Source organism: Zootoca vivipara, chromosome 9, assembly GCF_965207765.1.
Source record: "Zootoca vivipara chromosome 9, rZooViv2.hap1.1, whole genome shotgun sequence".
NCBI classification, from domain to species: Eukaryota; Metazoa; Chordata; class Lepidosauria; order Squamata; family Lacertidae; genus Zootoca; species Zootoca vivipara.
The window spans coordinates 42,720,351-42,734,247 of record NC_142592.1 but is presented as its reverse complement, the minus strand read 5'-3'; the positions used below and the strand labels follow the sequence as shown (position 1 = coordinate 42,734,247).

General features: G+C 45.0%; 1 protein-coding gene across 1 annotated transcript; it reads left to right on the top strand.

Annotated features, from left to right (window-relative positions):
- The first annotated feature begins 9,788 nt into the window (after positions 1 to 9,788).
- On the top strand, positions 9,789 to 12,881 carry ATF4 (activating transcription factor 4). The gene is made up of 3 exons (XM_035127236.3): positions 9,789 to 9,986; positions 11,359 to 11,676; positions 11,950 to 12,881. Exons 2-3 carry the CDS (start codon positions 11,457 to 11,459, stop codon positions 12,789 to 12,791), a joined length of 1,062 nt encoding a protein of 353 aa, XP_034983127.2. The 5' UTR covers positions 9,789 to 9,986; positions 11,359 to 11,456; the 3' UTR covers positions 12,792 to 12,881.
- The last annotated feature ends 1,016 nt before the right edge of the window (positions 12,882 to 13,897 follow it).

Here is a 13,897-nt window from a genome sequence, read left to right as displayed (position 1 = left end):
AGGTTGCAAGAGTTAGCTTCTCGCACAACTCGGTGTTCAATTTTGTTTTTTAAAGGCGCAGTTCCTCAGCAAATTAGAAGTCAAGGTGTGTGTTTGTAAGGAGTTGAGCAGAGAACTTGGAGGTCTTGGTTTTTATGCCCAACATGGATGCTTGTCCTCCTGTCCTTAAGATCCCAGCTTTTTATTTATTAAATTTCTACCCCACCCTTCCTCTCAAAGGAGCCTAGGGTGGTACCTCCTGCTTCCATCTTCTATGCCCTCTGTCTTAGCCACCAAATGATAATATAAAGCTACCAGATTTTTTTCAAAGAATCCAGGGACACTTTTTTTTAAGAGAAAAGAAAAGTTATTTTAAATTTTTAAAAGAAGTAATATCTTCTCTTCTCTGTGATCTCTTGTCGCGTGGCCTTCCTCTGGGCCCCGGCCTGCTCTGTTGGAGTGCTAGCCACCGTGGAGTAGGCCCGGGTCGGGCCTGGGCTCCGCCATGTGTCCTTGCCCTCCTGGTGCTCTCCTACCTCTCCTCAGTGGCAGTGGCAGAGGCGCTGCAAGGTCGGGGCTCCCCTCTTTTTTTCTCCTTCCTCTTTCTCCTCCTCCTCCCCTCCTCCCTGCATTGGCTCCAGTGTTTTCATGGCCCTGGACTGCCGCTGGGCAGTTGTCCTGGTGTCCAGTGCTCTCGCTCCCAACTCGATTTGGGTTGTGGGGGCGGGTGTCAGCGGTTCTCCCAGTTGACGCTCTGAGCGTCCCCAGTTCCCCCTCGGCAGTGGTGCCCGCCATTTTGCCTCGCCGGAAGTCCCCATATGATGTGTCTTGTGCCATTGAACCAATCACGCAACATTCATTCCCTACTAATAAATCTACAACACTTGAAATATAAATCCAGGAACATTAAATGAAATCCGGGGACATTCTGGGGATGGAATTTGTCTGGGGACAGATTTGTAAATCCAGGGGAATTGACATCTGATAACCATATGATAATAATAATGATAAAGGTAAAGGGACCCCTGACCATTAAGTCCAGTCACGGACGATGATACACATTACTAATTCTGAACATAGAATTAGTGATTTCTTGACATGTACCGGTAATTTGGAGTTCTTTGGCTATGGAATTCATCCATTAGAATGCTGTGTCCCTTCTCAATTACTATTGAGAAATTGGATTATTGGGAAAGAGTTAAAAAAAAGAACACACTTGGCATGGAAGATTTCCCCCATCTCTCCCCACTTAAGATAGTGATATGGAACTCTTTCGTTGGGGAAAAATGAAAATGACTCTCTGATTTGAGCTGTATACTGCTGTTATACATCATGACCTGAATTTATGATAAACATTTGTGAGGTGAGTTCTGTTATTCTGCCACTGACTGCATTGAACGTCATGGAGTTAAACTCCCTGAAAACCTCAGGTTTCGTTTTTAACTGTATCCTATACTTTTTGGAAGCAAGACTCATTTAGTTCAATGGGACTTGCTTGCAGGTAAGTGTGCATTGAATTGCAGCCTTAAGCAAGTTTGCAGCTCTTACGGTTGCAGCAAATGTGAGCACATGGAGAAACAGTCTGTCGGAGGCTTGTAAGCAATTTAACAGTCATTCCTGTCACTGTGGAAAGCACAGAGAGGAATGTTTCAGCCTAACCAGGCAGTCACCATTCCTTGCTTTCCCCATAAGGCAACACAAGTGGGGAACCTGCTACAACTATTGTTCCTAAGGTTACGGTATTTGTGTGGATGGAAAGCAGAAGAGCCAGGGCATCTTAGGACTCTAGCCTTCATAATCACATCCCCAATGTTGCATGGTATGTTTGGGACCCAAACAGCAGGCATATACAGTATGTAGGCCCTGGAAAATTCAAAATAAGTTGCATTATTCAATTACAGTCTGAAAGCCTCCTCTTCAAATAAGCCCATACTCATCCACCCCAAAGGGGACGTGGGTGGTGCTGTGGTTTAAACCACTGAGCCTCTTGGGATTGCCGATCAGAAGGTTGGCGGTTCGAATCCCCGTGATGGGGTGAGCTCCCATTGCTCAGTCCCAGCTCCTGCCAACCTAGCAGTTCAAAAGCACATCAAGAAGTACAAGGCTTGGTCATGCTGGCCACATGACTTGGAAAAACTGTCTGCGGACAAACGCCGGCTACCTCGGCCAGTAAAGCTAGATGCGTGCCGCAACCCCAGAGTCGTCTGCGACTGGACTTAACTGTCAGGGGTCCTTTACCTTTTTACATCCAGCCCTATGGAAAGCAGCCCTCAACAGGAAAAAAGGATTCCTTACACCTGGTCTATAAGCTAATCAAGTTATCTGGTTAGTGAGGGTAAGACTAGCCACCAGGTATGGAATATATGTTTTGAACGCATGATTTATCTTTCATTTTTTGACATCCCTTAAGTATCACTATCAAACATCTGTGTGTGTGTGTTCAGCTTTTAACCCATCCCCTTTCCCCAAGTATCACCATCTGCATTGATGGTTTCTTTTGCCATAATTTGGGTAACAACTGGGACAAACTGCTTCCTTCCACCACCCTAAAATCTTCATAATAAATAAAGGGAAAAAGTCATTTTAAAAAACACGGTTACTTTAAAAAACAACAACTTTGCTTTGATATTTATATTTCTTGTGTGTGTTTTAGTTGTATTTGTTATATTTGTTATAATTTATTATGCCTTGGGTCCTGCATTTGGAGAAAGGTGGATTAAAACAAATAAGGGCATTAAATTAAATAATAAACATTTTTCCATGCTGTATGTGGGCTGCTGTGTTAACCGTCTAGCAGCGGAGTAATAGCAAAGCATTGGTGCCTTTGAGCCCAGTGAGCTCACCGCAGCACAAGACTCTGCTTACGGTTGTAATTATAATATTTTCATGGTGATTCAGTGAAGAAAAATGAAATATGAAAGAGGGGGAAAGGAACATTGTGTAATTCCAAGAATCGCGTGACAACATGGTTGCTCTGAACTAGTGTAGAAATGTACCCAACTATGTGTCTGTGGGTGGGGTAAACTAGCCAAAGGATCTCATTGCAACCCAGTACGACAACAATTGCATCCTTACCTGATCCCTTACTGTATTTTAAGTAACAAAATTGTAACCCTGTCTGCCCATTACATTCCAATACTCATTTGCAGTTTTGACCTTTTGCTGTATTGCTGGTTATGCTTCAAGGGAATTAAATGAAGCATATCAGCTTCTAAAGAACGAGATGCAAAACAGGAGCATGTTATTTGTGTTAACTGGCTATAACTGGGCTTTCCATAGGATTTCCCCTCTGTAGATTGAGGGGAACAATTCTGAGCATTTCTTGCATCTTCTTGAATGTAGCAATACTCCATTCCTGCCCAATGGCCAAATGTGGACTGTAGCAATAGAGTAGATGGTCATCAGAGTCTTACACAAGTCTTACACAACCCAAGTGGAGGGAAGGGCCATAGTTCAGTGACTGAGCATCTGCTTTACATAATGTTACATACCCAGGCTGCTGCCATTTGGTATGAACTATGACAAGCAGTAATGTCTACAGATGCCTAAATTCAATTTATTCAATTGGAAAATGGCTGTAGTTCAGTAGGTGTCATGCTGCCAGGCAAGGCTTACCTTCCCCCTCTCTGTAGATAACAGCACGAAGCGAAAGCAGTCTTTTGCAGCAACAGAGAGGTTTATTGAACACAGCACAAACATTCAGCGTCCATTCTCATTGTGCAGGTACTCCTAATTGAGTTCCTCCCACTTCCCTCTAGTTACTTCCATCTCCTCACCACGTAATCCCTCCACCACTGAGCCTTCTGAGAGGCTACCCTATCCAGACGCCTGGCTCTAGGGCTCATGGGCTGCACACTTTCTAGTGAGGGAGATCCAACCAGCTCCCTCTCTTCCTGATCCTCTCCCCTTGGTTGCTCTTCTCCCAGCTCAGCCCAACTGTCAGTTCTCTAACTGTGTCCTTCTGGAAAACATTGTTCTAGATCGATACTATCCTCCTGCTCCAGATGAACTTCAGGATCAGGCCTTTGAGCAGAGGGAGAGGGGGGGCTCTAACTATTCTTCCTCACCTTCCTTCCTTCAATCTGGTTCCTGACAGTAGGGGAACATCTGCTGTACATGCAGAAGATCCCTGGATCTTTGTCTCAGTCAGTGCAGCCAATACTGAGCTAGATGGAGCAATGGTCTGACTCAATATAAGGCAGCTTCCTGATGCCCCCTCACAAAGGTACAATTCCTAGAGTTCCCTGCGAATGGGGATTGGTTGTTAAACCACTCTGGAACTGTAGCTCTGTGAGGGGAATAGGAGACTGCTAACAATTCTCAGCATCCTTAACTACAATTTCCAGTAAATTGAAGCACCCTTAACTACAATCATAGTAAAAATCACAGTGGCATCATAGTGCTTTAAATGCATGTTGTGAATGTGGCCTTGGTCTTCCACCTTGTAAGGCTAATTCAAGTATGTCTGCAAACTTCTCTTATATTCCAACTCCAGATTGTTATAAACTGTAGATGGAGGGAACAAATACACCAGTGCTGGGGAACCTTTTTCAGGCCAAGGGCCACATTCTGTTTTGGGCAACTATCCAGAGGCCACACACCAGTGGTGGGTGAGGCCAGAGTCCAAAGGACATGGAGCAATGAAAGTGAGTTTTGCCTTTTTTACAGTAGGCTAGCTTCTACACACACTCACACATCCTTCTTTAGCCTCCATCCAGGCAAGCAAGAGTTGAAGGGCACATCCCATCCTGGGAAAATGCTTAGGTTATGAAGCAAGGCCAGGGAGTGATGTGGCCTGGGGAGAGTCCAGCCCCTGGACCAGAAGTTTCCCATCTCTGAACCGAATTATACTGATTCCTGCTGCCCAACAGTTTCCTTGACTGAGCTAGTAAAGGTGGTCTGGAGCATGGTATTGGAGAACTCCACGATTATTATTTTGGGGGACTTTGGTGTCCACACCAAAGTCCCTCTGAGTGAGCTAGTGTGGGACTTCATGGCCTCCATGGTAACCATGCGGCTATTTCAGTTTATTGTCGGCTCAGCACATGGAGCAGGGCATGCCCTCAGTTTGGTATTCTGTGGGAGGGATGGTCTGGAAACAGGAGTGCTCATAAACCTGTTGTCATTGTTAAATCATTTCCTGGTAAGTGGCAAAACACCCCATGCAGGATTATATACCCCTGGGGACATAGGAAATTCCAATGGATTCTTTAATGCTCTGGGGAAAATGTCCAGCAACTAGAGCTGGTGGTTTGTTTGTTTGTTTGCTTGCTTGCTTGCTTGCTGTGAAATGGTGAGATGTATTGACGAGTCAACATGACATTCTATTTTTCTATATCTTACATTAGAGAGAAAGAAATTGTTAATTTGTGTGTTTGTAATGCTGGGTATTAAGGGACCCAGGTGGCGCTGTGGTTAAACCACTGAGCCTAGGGCTTTTGCTGATCAGAAGGTCGGTGGTTCGAATCCCTGTGACGGGGTGAGCTCCCGTTGCTTGGTCCCAGCTCCTGCCAACCTAGCAGTTCAAAAGCACGTCAAAGTGCAAGTAGATAAATAGGTACCGCTACAGCGGGAAGGTAAACGGCGTTTCCATGTGCTGCTCTGGTTTGCCAGAAGCGGCTTTGTCATGCTGGCCACATGACCTGGAAGCTGTACTCCAGCTCCCTCGGCCAATAAGGCGAGATGAGCGCTGCAACCCCAGAGTCGGTCACGACTGGACCTAATGGTCAGGGGTCCCTTTACCTTTACTTTAATGCTGGGTATTAGGGATGCGGGTGGCACTGTGGGTTGAACCACAGAGCCTAGGGTTTGCTGATCAGAAGTTCGGTGGTTCGAATCCCCGTGACTGGGGGGGGGGGGCAGCTCCCGTTGCTCGGTCCCAGCTCCTGCCAATCTAGCAGTTCGAAAGCACGTCAAAGTGCAAGTAGATAAATAGGTACCGCTACAGCGGGAAGGTAAATGGCGTTTCCGTGTGCTGCTCTGGTTCGCCAGAAGGGGCTTTGTCATGCTGGCCACATGACCTGGAAGCTGTACGCCGGCTCCCTCGGCCAATAAGGCGAGATGAGCGCTGCAACCCCAGAGTCGGTCACGACTGGATCTAATGGTCAGGGGTCCCTTTACCTTTTTAATGCTGGGTAGAGATTTTGGGATGCTGTGTTCAATTCCCTCCAATTGCCAGGGACAAGTCTTTGTCAGTAAGACTAATTATAATAATCCTACAAAGTTGCTTTAAGGCTGGAAAAATGTTGTTACCCACCCAGGTTAAGTACATTAGTTTCTCTGCAGAATTCTGAAAGTAATGACATTTCATGCCTAAATAGAACATGATTCTTTTTTGAATTAATTTATTTTTGGCTCAGGGACTGGGAATTTCTTTCTCGAATCTTTCCTTGCCACAAATGCTAAGGATTTATTTCCTTTGTAATGCTAGGGCAAGCCAGTTCTTTTTATTTAACTTGTGCCTTTGGTTTAGCTCCACAATGAGCTCTTTCATTGAGATTTATTATCTCTGGGGGGGGGGGGTAGAGGTTAAGGTTTACATTTAATTTCCATTGATTTAACTATGATTAGAATGACCTTTTCATTTTCACTTAAAAAGGCATTCACTAAAGTAGGGAGGGCAATGATATGAGATCGTTTACAGCAGCCTGTCAGCACCCTGTGATGATGTCCACCCATTTGCCCAGCCAATCAGACATGCAGCAGCTGCATCCCCCTTTATGAACTGAAAGCAGAGTTTCCTAGATTTCTGCAGTACTGAAGTGCTTTGGGGGATTTTTCTTTGGCAGAGAGCAAATGACAAAACTAAAGTAGGATTTTGTGGTTTTAGATCCTGAATGATAAAATATCTCACATGCTTTCTGCACACGTATTTTCCTATCTGAAGAACTGCACATATTTACTTCAATTGTTGTTAAAGCCTAATAGGTTCTGTTGCTTTCATTTTTCAAAACCAGCAGAAGTAAATAAGTCAAGTATTGCTAATGTGCACCAGTGGATTCTTCAGCTAAGTTCACATTCCCCACCCCTTTCACAGAACAGCTACACACACACACAAACCTAGTTCAGGCCGTGGGGCTGAACAAACACAGGTACATCTGCACATCAAAATCAATGTGACTTGTAAAAATGAGTGTTTTGGCCTAGTGAAATCTATTTTTACACATATGTAAAAATAACCATGTAATCTATCTTCAACTAACCAAACTAAATTTGTAAAAAAGAAAGAAAAAGGAAGTAATCTAATGTATTTGCCAAATACACATATTTGGTGCAATGCAGTGCTAAATCAATTTTTTTAAAAAAACACTTAATTACTTGTGACCGTGAGGGGCATGGTTGTTGTTTTTTTTTTAAAAAAATACAGGAACAGATTGACCGGCATCAGTCAATAAAATCTTGTATGACCTTTTAAGCAAACAGGAGAACTGCTACTCTGTCAATGGAAAACACTGGTGCTGACGTGTCCACCTAGTGATTATTTCCCCCCTCATCAGTCTTGGGCAATGAAATTCCGTTTACTATATCCTGTTGAAGATTTTATTTTGAAAAGAGGAAACAGAAGCTGAACAAGGCTAATCTTAAAGAAGGAGACAATAACGTGTATGTGTTGGAACTGGTTTATTTTTAACTAGCAATGTAACCTTATGGGCTTCATATTCCCAACCAACACACAGGTTTAAGTAGCACTGGACAGGCTCAAAAGTCCAATTGTGAGCACTATTCATTTGTGGATTTGTTAATTTTGAAACACTAAAGCTTTAGGAGCTACATAGTTTTGAGACAAGTTGTGTACTGTATAGTATTAACAGTACAACAAAATTACAAAAATTACATGGCCTTCAAAGCACTGCACCCAACATAAGTAATGTATCAGCTATCTAGCTGTAAATTCATATGGATGGAATTACAACAGTAACAACAGGCAGATCAAGTAAATAGTTTTCCATTCATACATCTTCAAAGATACTTTGTTAGTCTCTTTTTGAAAAAGACAGTAAATACAGTATCAGAAATCAGCAACTACTGCAAGTATTCTGTGACTTTGTCTTTCCTTAGCTAACCATTATTGCTGCGCAGCTGAGTCCAGTTCTGGGCTACCAGACCACATAACATGAACTTTCATGTTGATTCCCATCATGAGGGAAGGAGGAAGAAAAAGTTGTGCGTCACCCATAGATACTGGCAGAAGAAAGGAAGTGGATTACCCAACACGAAGGGGGTCAAGCTACATGTCATGTTATTTTTAAAAACCATACCTTATGCTTAGCACTGACGCAGTTATTCTGCAGGAAAAGAAGCCGAATTGAAGGGAAGGAAAAGGTGACCAAACAATTTATGCCATCTGCATCAGATGCTGGAAAGGATTTGGGGGTGGGGGGTTTCCCCAACTTAGACAGCGCCCCAGAACGCATACACCCCAGCGGCACCATCTCTACTACGCTCTCCCGTTTTGGGAAGGGCTGAAATGTGCATGGCAAGGGCAAAGAGCAGCTCCTTACACCTCCCCTCTCTCGCTTATCGTCCCTGGGTGCAGAGAAGAGGATTGGCCCTACGGTGCTGCGCTGCTGCCTAGAAAAACGTGCGAGCAGCGACCACGGCATAACGATCTCTTCCTTTTACCCTCTCGAGAGCTCAGAGGCGCGGATCCAGTCCAGCGCACCATATACTCCCTGCTATGCTGCCCCGAGAAACAGGCAGGCAGGCAAGTGCGAGGAGTCAGCATGGGCGGTTGCTGCTGCCTGAAGGCTCATCTCCCCCCAGCCGCCCAGAAGGCTTTATGTCCACTTGCGCCTTCTGTGGGCAGCTTGGCCATCTTGAGGGGAAAGCAGCTGCGTTACACTCAATTCTTCTCTCTTTCATAGTGCATCATGGTGGGGCGCAATTAGGCTCGCCAAGCACCATCAGCACCCCAGCACAGCCAAGGGAGGGAGAGGAAGAGGCGGTTACTGCGCCCTACAGGGCTCCTGCGGACGGAGCTCCACAAATGTCAGGCCGGTTCCAGGGGAGCAGCCATGTTTAGTCACTTGCCACACCGACCAAACATGGCAGCCGCTCGGGAAAAGGGGGAAGGAAAAGGATGGCAAAGAAGATGGAACGACAAGGTTCCTTTTCTTCCCTATATTCACATTCCAAAAGAAGGGAGAGGCAAGCAGCACCGCATTAAGAAACACGCAGGTCGAGGACAACGAAAGGACGTTTTCGCCGTCCTCCAACCTGAGGCGGTTGAATTTTTAATGCACGCGCGCAACACAGAAAAGAATTCTGCCTCCCTCCCACCCCTCAACTGCCTTTCGGAACCCATTGACGCCCTTCCCGCTCTAAGCCAATGACGGTTTACAGTACACGTGGACAGGCGCTGTCAGCCAATCGGGTGTTTCTATGTTCACGTGCTGTCTCGAGTTAGGGAGACCATCTGCTCCAGCCAGTCGCCTTCCCACTGCTCCAAGGAAACCAATAGGAAGCTAGCCAGCCGTTTCTGCGTCACGCGGTCTGACCTTAATTGAGAGCCTGGAGAGCGGCGTTAGGGTAAAACAACACAGTGTAGTACCTGAAAACCTTCCGCTGACTTTTGAGCAGGGTCAGGCAAATCCAGTCGCCAAGCCCCGCAAACTGTACATTTGGCCCCTAGAGTCCTGCAGAGTGCCCTCTGAGAAAATCCAGTTCTTTGAACGAAGTTATTTTAACTCTGGAAACGATTGGTGGAAGGATCCTTGTTGGAGTGATTGCTCTTCGAAGGGCGCGTCCTGCCGGATCTTGTTGCGTATAAATACGGAAAGCGCGGGCGGCGCAGCCTCATTGTCTGCCTGTAGAATTAAGAGTATAGCTGGTTGTCGCGTGTCATTGTCTGGGGCACAGCTCAGACACGTCGAAGCGAAGGGTGATTTCTGCTTCCGCCGCCGCCATGGCATGGTAGGTGCGGCAGTGCAAGCGGCGGCATCGGCCATTGCAGAGGCGCAGCAGCAGCGGCCGCGGCCTCGGCATCTCCAGGCATCTGCAACCATGGCGTGAGTATCGAGGGACAAAACGACTGCGCGGGATCGCCTCATTATTCCGAAGGAGGAGACGACGAGAACCATCTTTAAAAATAAACCAGTAGTGGGCGGCGGCGGGGAGCTCATAGACTCACCTCACGGGATTAAAAGCCCGGGGGGTGTAATTAGCAGCGTTTTACGCTCCGCTTCACCCACTGGAAAGGGTCGCTCTTTGACATCTGCTTTTGTGGGCAGGGCATGAAATGGGGATAATGTGACTTTCTGGAAATGGTTCGTCCTCCCAAAATACAGATCTACCTTGGAAGTGGAAAGGAGCTCAGAGGGTGGGGCGAAGCTTCCCTTGGAGAAAAAGGATGGGAGAGGTCTATTTGTCCAAAGTGGAGGATGAGTTAATGAGCCTCTGGGTTTCCCAGGGTAATTAAAGTGATTTCTCTTCATAGCTAAGCAAATGCTCATGAGATCTGAACTATTGATAGATCTGTGCTGTCTCTTCCGGTCCTATATAGACCAAAGATGGCATTTAATGTAAATTTGTTGTGGCTTTCATGAGCCGAACAGCTGTGGGTTTATTAGGACCTACTTGCCAGGCAATGGTAAAGCTTTTCTCAACACAAAGTGAGGCGCAAAAGGAGCAGCTCTAATTTTTGTTTAATTTTCCTGGGCCCAAGGCACTTGAAATGAGAACAATGCTGGCTTTCCCTAGCTTCAGATCTGACTGTTTTGGGTTGGTGCCATATTGAGCTTTCCAAGAAAGGGTGGGGATTTCAGATGGCTCCCTGTCACCCTGAAATAAGTTTTGTGTATATTTGTGGAAAATGTTACCCTTCTTTGATCACTGAATGTGAATTCAAACTATTTTGCACCCCCTTATATTGCTGCTGCTCAGCCATGATTAGAAAAATGCCAGGATGCCAGGAGTAATCGAACCTCCATGGAAACGTGGCAGGACACAAAATGGCTCCCTATTTATAGGGTGGGGACATGCACAGCAGGCAGATCATGAAATGGCTGCAGCTGTTGCCTTTGACGCTTGTGAATGCATGAATCAGACCAGGAAAAGTGGTGGGTGGAGCTGAAGCCGTGGCTGTGACCATATATGGTTGGGAGGAAACCCAAGCAAGCTGTCTTGCAGAAGTGAGAACATTTTCCACAAATCCTAGTTGGCGCTATTGTACAATAGTGCCTTGTTGGTATTCATTAGAACTCTCTTGGATAGCATCCAGATACAGTGTCGGTACTCTGAAAAATCCTAAACTGGAATCATGGTGTGCTGTTGTTGCAGTAATGTACTTTCCCCCCATCTTTTCCCTCTCTTAAGGGATAACCTGAATTCAACATCAATGGACATCTTGATAACAACAACAAAATTGCTTGTGTCTTTCAGGTTTTTCAAGCCATCAGACAGCAGCTTTGCTGTATTCGACAAAGACACCATCTATTTGTCCACACTTTTTGACGACAAAGTACTAAAATCTGACCAAAATGAGCTTCTCAAACACAGAGATGTTGTTGGGGGATTTTCTGTCCCCCTCCAACCAGCCGTGTTTGGTGGCTGAGGAGGGCCTGGGCCTCCTAGATGACTACCTGGAGGTGGCCAAGAACCTCAGTTCGCATGGGTTCTCCAGCGACAAGGCTAAAGTGGGCTCCTCCGAATGGCTGGCTGTGGATAGTTTGGACAATGCCACCACAGACAACAGCCAGGGTAAGACAGACTAAAACATGTTCTGAAAACGTTGGGTGGCCTTGCTGAACTACAGTTCAATGTAGTAAATGTGTGACATTCTTAATAAGATTAAAGAGCTGAGCTGATATGAATGCTAGCAACATCATCTAAATATGTTAAATGAACACAGGATAGGAGGAAAAAATATTTTTTAAAAAAACCCTCATTTCTGCTAAAGTTTGTGGTGCTTTTTTTTAAAAAGTTTGTGCTTTATTTTTATTTTTTTTTAAAAAAATGTCATTTCTTTAACAGAGGATGCCTTCTCTGGCATGGATTGGATGGTGGAGAAGATGGATTTGAAGGAATTTGACTTCGATGCACTGTTGGGTATCGATGATCTGGAAGCCACCGTCTCCCCAGATGAGCTCATGGCCACGTTGGAGGACACGTGTGATCTATTTGACCCTCCTGTCCAAGAAATCCCCAACAAAGAAATTCCACTGATAACAGAATTAATTATTCATTCTCCTAAGTCTCCCTCTGGGGCAGACCAGGTGGCCCCCTTGTTACCATTTCCCCTCACTCCAGAGTCAGTGATTTCCACTACAGACCATTCTTTCAGTTTAGAATTAGGCAGTGAAGTAGATGTTCTTGAAGGAGACAAGAAAACTGAAGCCCATATCTTAGTAGTGGTGATTCCAAAGTGTGAAAAAGAGGATGAAGCTCACTCAGACAATGATAGTGGAATATGCATGAGTCCAGAATCTTACCTGGGGTCTCCCCAGCAAAGCCCCACCACTTCTGTTAATTCCCCCAGTGATGGCCAATCAGTCACAGTCCTGCATGATAGCCCTGTGAGGTCCAAACCTTATGAACATCCTACAGATAAGGTAGTGTCAGTAAAGATGAAAGGAGAAAAGAGAGTAGATAAGAAGCTGAAGAAGATGGAGCAAAACAAGACTGCAGCTACACGCTATCGACAGAAGAAAAGGTTGGAACAGGAGGCCTTATCGGGGGAATGTAGAGAACTAGAGCAGAAAAATGAAACACTGAGGGAAAAGGCAGATTCCCTGAGCAAAGAAATTCAGTATTTGAAAGATCTAATTGAAGAGGTCCGGAAGGCCAAGGGTAAAAAAGTTAAAGTCCCAGAATAGGGTAGTCAAGGGTGTATGTTACATGTATGTATATAAGAGCTTAGTACAATGAGCTGTGTATTGTTGCTTAATAAATTATTTTCTAGTACACATTTGTCTTGTTTCTTGCAAAAGCAGGTTCTACTTACAGCAGGCTTGGTCTGTAGATTTTAATAAAACTCAAAAGGAATAAAAATAGGTCTGGATTATGCTGGTGAGGGGAACCTGGGAACTCCATTTGATAAGGCTTAAAAAATGGGATACGGCACTTCTGGCAGTATTCATCTCCAAGCTAGTTATGTGTGTATATTTTAATATATTATTGGTACAACCAATAATTTTTTTTTTAGTTTAATGATCCAAAGGCCTTTATTCTCAAAAGCAACCTTAATTGCAGTTTTACTGTGCTATGTATTTGGGGGTGTCATTTGGTTAGATTAGGCATCCCTAAACTGCGGCCCTCCAGATGTTTTGGCCTACAACTCCCATGATCCGTAGCTAACAGGACCAGTGGTCAGGGATGATGGGAAATGTAGTCCCAAACATCTGGAGGGCTGAAGTTTGGGGATGCCTGGGTTAGATAACAAAAGTGCATGAAGGGAGCAAGAGCTAGTTCTATGAGGTTTTTTTAAAATTTGGTTATGGTAATTCGTCAGACTTCTCAGTCTGTTTGCAGACAATGTTTTGAAACACCATATTGCAACAAAAAATGCATAAAAGGAATTGAAATGATAGCATTTTTCAGTGTGAGTACAGCCTGGGGGGGGGGGAGAAAAGGTTAACTGTAAGAAAATCCAGACTGAAGAACACTGTTGCAGCAAGGCAGCTTCATCTGCCTCCTACATTGGTGGAGGTGCTTTTCCCCTTAATACTCTGAAGAAGCTTTCAACAGCCTAACAGTTTAGCAATCAGTAGCAAAAGCTATGCACCCATACCTTTTGACAACCACAGTAGGTTTACTGGCAGAGTGCTGTTGCCACATTTTGGTAAAGTTACTACACCATCCAGCAGACTTCGCCAAGTAATTTAAACCCAAATTGATTAAGATGAGGGAGAAAATAACTTAAAATACCGTACTTTCACATAATTGGGGCAGAGGGGTATTTCCACTAGTAAGACATCTTTGA

Coding starts and splice junctions, on each gene's coding strand:
- ATF4 (XM_035127236.3), top strand. CDS start 11,457: ATGAGCTTCTCAAACACAGAGATGTTGTTGGGGGATTTTCTGTCCCCC. Junction 11,677..11,949: donor CACCACAGACAACAGCCAGG/GTAAGACAGACT, acceptor TTTCTTTAACAG/AGGATGCCTTCTCTGGCATG.